Genomic DNA, 4,717 nt, shown 5'->3' with positions numbered 1-4,717 from the left:
CATAAGAACGATCACTTGAATAGATAATCTAGAACTGGGAGTTACCTTCCCTTACGTGTTATAAGAACAATCACTTGAATAGATAATCTAGAACTGGGAGTTACCTTCCCTTACATGTTATAAGAACAATCACTTGAATAGATAATCTAGAACTTGGAGTTACCTTCCCTTACGTATTATAAGAACGATCACTTGAATAGATAATCTAGAACTGGGAGTTACCTTCCCTTACGTGTTATAAGAACGATCATTGAATAGATAATCTAGAACTGGGAGTTACCTTCCCTTACGTATTATAAGAACGATCACTTGAATAGACAATCTAGAACTGGGAGTAACCTTCCCTTACATATTATAAGAACGATCACTTGAATAGATAATCTAGAACTGTAGTTTGACCAATAGTGTAATATCAACAAAATTATCTTGTCATCTTTGCCTCTTGCAGAAGTATTCCTCCCATTTCCATTAGCCATGAATTTTCAGTGTTAATATAAAAGCTAGTAGTATCAAATATTTAAGTACAGACAGCGATAAGTTGTAAAGTCAAATAACCGATGCCTTGTTATATTGTTTAAGCACTTTTTTCAGTTTCTTACTTGTTGTCTGAATTCATTTTATTATCAGGCAGTACATTTTCTTTACACCCTCCTGTATTTTAGTCTTGTAAGTTACTTGTTACAGTTTTACCATTTTATTACCACAACAGCATTCAACAAAATACAAAAGAGCATACATGTTTAACTGTAGACATGTAACTGAATAATTTATTTTTCAATAGATTTAAAACTTAATTCACTAAAACATTTGCAGGACAAATAAAACAGAAATAATAAACAAGACACTCCTTGTTTCTATCAAACTTACCTAAAATACTAACAGTCAGTGCATTATGAGCATATGCCTCACTGTCATCACTATCACAGTCGGGCCAGTCATAAATAGCTGACAAGTTTGAATGCCGTCCTTGTACATCTTTTACCCATGGATTTTGGGGATCCATATCCCAGAGTGATGCCATGATAGCTTGTGATATTTGCTCCTGAGAAACATCACCATCATTAGAGACATAAAAATATGAAGACATCTGTATCAAGCACATTGTAACAGTAACTTTAATTTTATGGACGTAACCACCAGATACAGGATGAAATACAATCTGGTGATCTGATGGATTTAAAATCTATAGAAAATAGATGGGGAATACACCAACTATCATATTTGTATTAAGTAATTTATTTGGACTATCACCCTGTTTTTTAGTTTTTTAATGCACAAACCTTCTACAGGTGCGAGATTTAGACATAAATTATTAAAGTGCAAATCCTACAATGTCCAAGTTATTGTAAAATTAAAGCATTTTTATAATAAGATAAATGAATGGTGATCATTCTGATCATTCCTATCAAAACTCAAAATGTTCCTCAACTTCTCACATGGATTAAACATTAATTCCCTAATGGTTTTGGTGCCTTCTTTGTAATAGCTACAGTGGAAGGCCATTGTAACACTTGATATAAGGTAATAACCATTCAAGGTCCTCCATATACACTAATGATGGTCTCTAAAACTAATTATGTGTCAAAACACCAGCAAACAACAGCTGATTCTGCTGAGGTAGCAACTATTTGAGGCCATCCACACACATAATGATGATGATTATACAAGTTAATTAGGTGCCAAAAACTTATAAAACAACAGCTAATTTTGCCACTAAAGTGGTAAGGAGATGAAGGCAGTGTTGAGAAAGATAAGAACATATTTAAAACACCTTTTACAACAAAACAGTACAGTCTTATATCACATCACACTATATTTCCTACACTGAATTTTAAATGACAGAACATAAAACAAAACAGATAAAGAATAAAACAAACATATAGATACACACTGTCTAAATAACAGTTATCACAGACTGAAGTGACTCGCATCCTCTGGAAAAAAGACAGAATTCAAACATTTCTTTGGACCACAGAAATTGTACAAATGAAGTCAAGGAACAGCACTAACAGTATTAGGAGACACATAACTGAAGGATTAATAGAAGATAGTGTACCATCATTGTCTACACTACACAGTACAATATGTAAAACTACAGTGCAGAAATGAAGCTGTTCAAAGAAGGCCTATATCAACTGTCTCAAAATTCTGTTCAGAATGCAGAGAAAGTGGAAACAGAAGAAGAGAGCATGGTAAAGATAGAAATAATGCGCATGAAATTAAGACGGTGAAGTCATGTAGCTAACAAATGCTGTAAGAGATATAAGAAAATATAGAAAAAAGTGAACAGATTAGATGATAGTTTATTTTTTTCTGCAGATACAACACTTGCACATGTGAATGTCATGAGAATCCATAAACTTGAGGTAGATGAAATAGAGGAAAGATCATTAATTTTAATTAAGATTATGCAACTCTGGATCTAAGCCTATAATGAGAGTCTTCTCAACAGACGTATAATGGAATATGTTTATTAAAGGTCATTTGTAGAGACAGTGATCAGAAAGAAATTAAGGTTAAAGTATATGTGTAACATTCATTATTTATAAATTTTTGTTATTTGTAATTAACATCAGTCAAGTGTTTTTGTTTAATTCTAACTTTTATGCCATGAGCAGCTTCACTTATATAAAAAAACTTCACAATCAATAAAAGCAGCAGATAAACATTAAGTAAATGGTGCATACTTAATATTGTTGTCATTCATGATGATTAAGATGAATGATTAAAAACTGTACTCTAATGTTCGACATTCTAAAAATACTTAGTAGTTACAAAACTTTATAAGAATCAGTGTTTATGAAGACATTTGTTTTAAAAGAAATTTATAAATCCATTTAAGCAAACAGTTATTTTTCAAGATCAAACTTTCTGAAATTCATTAAAACATGATGACAAACTTTTAAAGAAAGAAAAAAAAGAGTAATGACCATCATGAAAGAAATCAAAATTCTATATTAGCTGTTCTCATGTATGTGAAACATTAAAGATACAATTTAACGCATACATAAAACAGAAATGATGACACGAGTGACTAAAATGTCAATCATCCAGATATAACTAATCCAGAAGAAGAGGGAGGAGTAAATGCATATATATTCACATGCAATTCATTGTTGCAACTAGTTTTTCAACTGCTTGTATCTGTTCTGTTTTGAATAATATACCATGTAATGCAAAAATCTATATTACACTATCGCATATTAATCCTTAATTTTCCATAAATTTTACAAGAAACCTTTTTATATTAAGAATTTGGTTTATTTTACAATATACAAAGTTAATACTTTCCATAATAGCTCAGTAAATTTGATAAGTGTGCATGTCATGACATTTTACAGTTACATTCAAAATTTAATTAAACAATATAAACAAAGTTTACAAAGCAAATTTTTAAATTATCAAAAAATTACAAAAAACTCTCAATCTTCACTTCTCTTTATCACGTGACACGTTTCTGCCCTCAATTCTTCCTTTTAGACTGTATATCTTAAATTCTATAGATTTAACAATGTCTAACCAATTAGAAAAACAAGCTATAAATAATGACTGGCTCAAATACAAAATTTGAACCTTCCACCTTCTTGATTTGCTGAGATATCAGTAATTTTTTCCACCTCACTATAGAAACCAAGTCCATCTTTCCATAACATTCAAGGCAGTTTTCTAAACCACACGTCCTTATTTGATAGCAATGATTATAACCAACAGAATGAGCATTTCTTCTTCTATATCAAGCTTACAACCATTCTTGTGAATTTGGATGCAAAAAGACAGTAGCTGAGATGAAGTGCTTGACCTGTATTTACAAAAGCCATTGTTTATCGCAAAAAGAAAATTCTGTAGACCTATTTATATATTAGTTAGAAATCCAATTAAGTTAAGTTTTGGGAAATTGTATTATAATGACAGATATATATCTTTGTGTTCTAAAATGCATACTGAAAATTAAAATCATTTTGTTTAGGCAATGAACTTAGGATAAAGAAAGTAGGTTTAGTAAGTTACATGTTTGAGTGTCATTCTTCACATAGTTTATGGCACAAAAGTACATCAATGTACAAGAAACTGCTAATTTGGCCCTACTGTGATTTATTGATTTTCACAAATAAATACAGGCCAGTCAATAAAATTATAAAACTGAAAGAATACAGATTTCAAACGGTTAACTGTTCAAACTGTGAAGACAAATGTAATAAAGATGTGGTGACAAATGACCATTCAAAGAAAAGGAAAAATAATATTATTTATTTCAAAATTAAAAATTTTTCATTTCACTGTACATTGAAAATTTTGCTACAGATATAGTGTTTGGGTAGAAAAGAGAGATAAAATATCAAGTTTAAGAAAAAAACTTTTGATAATCACTTTGGAGGTTACAGTAGGAGGAGATAGTAGACTTCCATCCATTAACAACATACAACCTGACATTGTTGATAAGAAGGTCTAAGCACACCAAAACCAGATAAAGTAGAAACTAGTATTATGAGTAGGCTCCCATGGAGGCTGGTGCCACTCCTACCGACATCTGGGAAATACATCCAAGGACCCGGGTAGGAGAGTCCCCAGCTTCGCCCTCTTTTCCATGAGTGGAGTAACTCACTTGAACACTCTGGAGGAAAAGTCTCTGTCCACCACCCCAGTGACTGGAAACTGGATGTGGTAAGGACTCCCTAGCTCCACTAGTAGAATCTGGTGGTGGTGGGGGGTGTGTTTT

General features: G+C 31.8%; 1 protein-coding gene across 4 annotated transcripts in view; it reads right to left on the bottom strand.

The window, feature by feature from the left end:
• The window catches only part of LOC106461355 (ankyrin repeat and IBR domain-containing protein 1-like), a 268,562-nt gene that overhangs the window by 38,473 nt on the left and 225,372 nt on the right, over positions 1-4,717 (bottom strand). For all 4 annotated transcript variants that reach the window (XM_022388283.1, XM_022388284.1, XM_022388285.1 and 1 more), the window contains one exon: positions 868-1,042. In XM_022388283.1, the coding sequence (XP_022243991.1) occupies positions 868-1,042 (175 nt within the window). The remainder of the gene's footprint in view (positions 1-867; positions 1,043-4,717) is intronic.

This window comes from Limulus polyphemus, unplaced genomic scaffold (assembly GCF_000517525.1).
Source record: "Limulus polyphemus unplaced genomic scaffold, Limulus_polyphemus-2.1.2 Scaffold942, whole genome shotgun sequence".
NCBI lineage: Eukaryota > Metazoa > Arthropoda > Merostomata > Xiphosura > Limulidae > Limulus > Limulus polyphemus.
The sequence above is the reverse complement of the archived record's forward strand: the minus strand, read 5'-3'. Positions and strand labels throughout refer to the sequence as shown.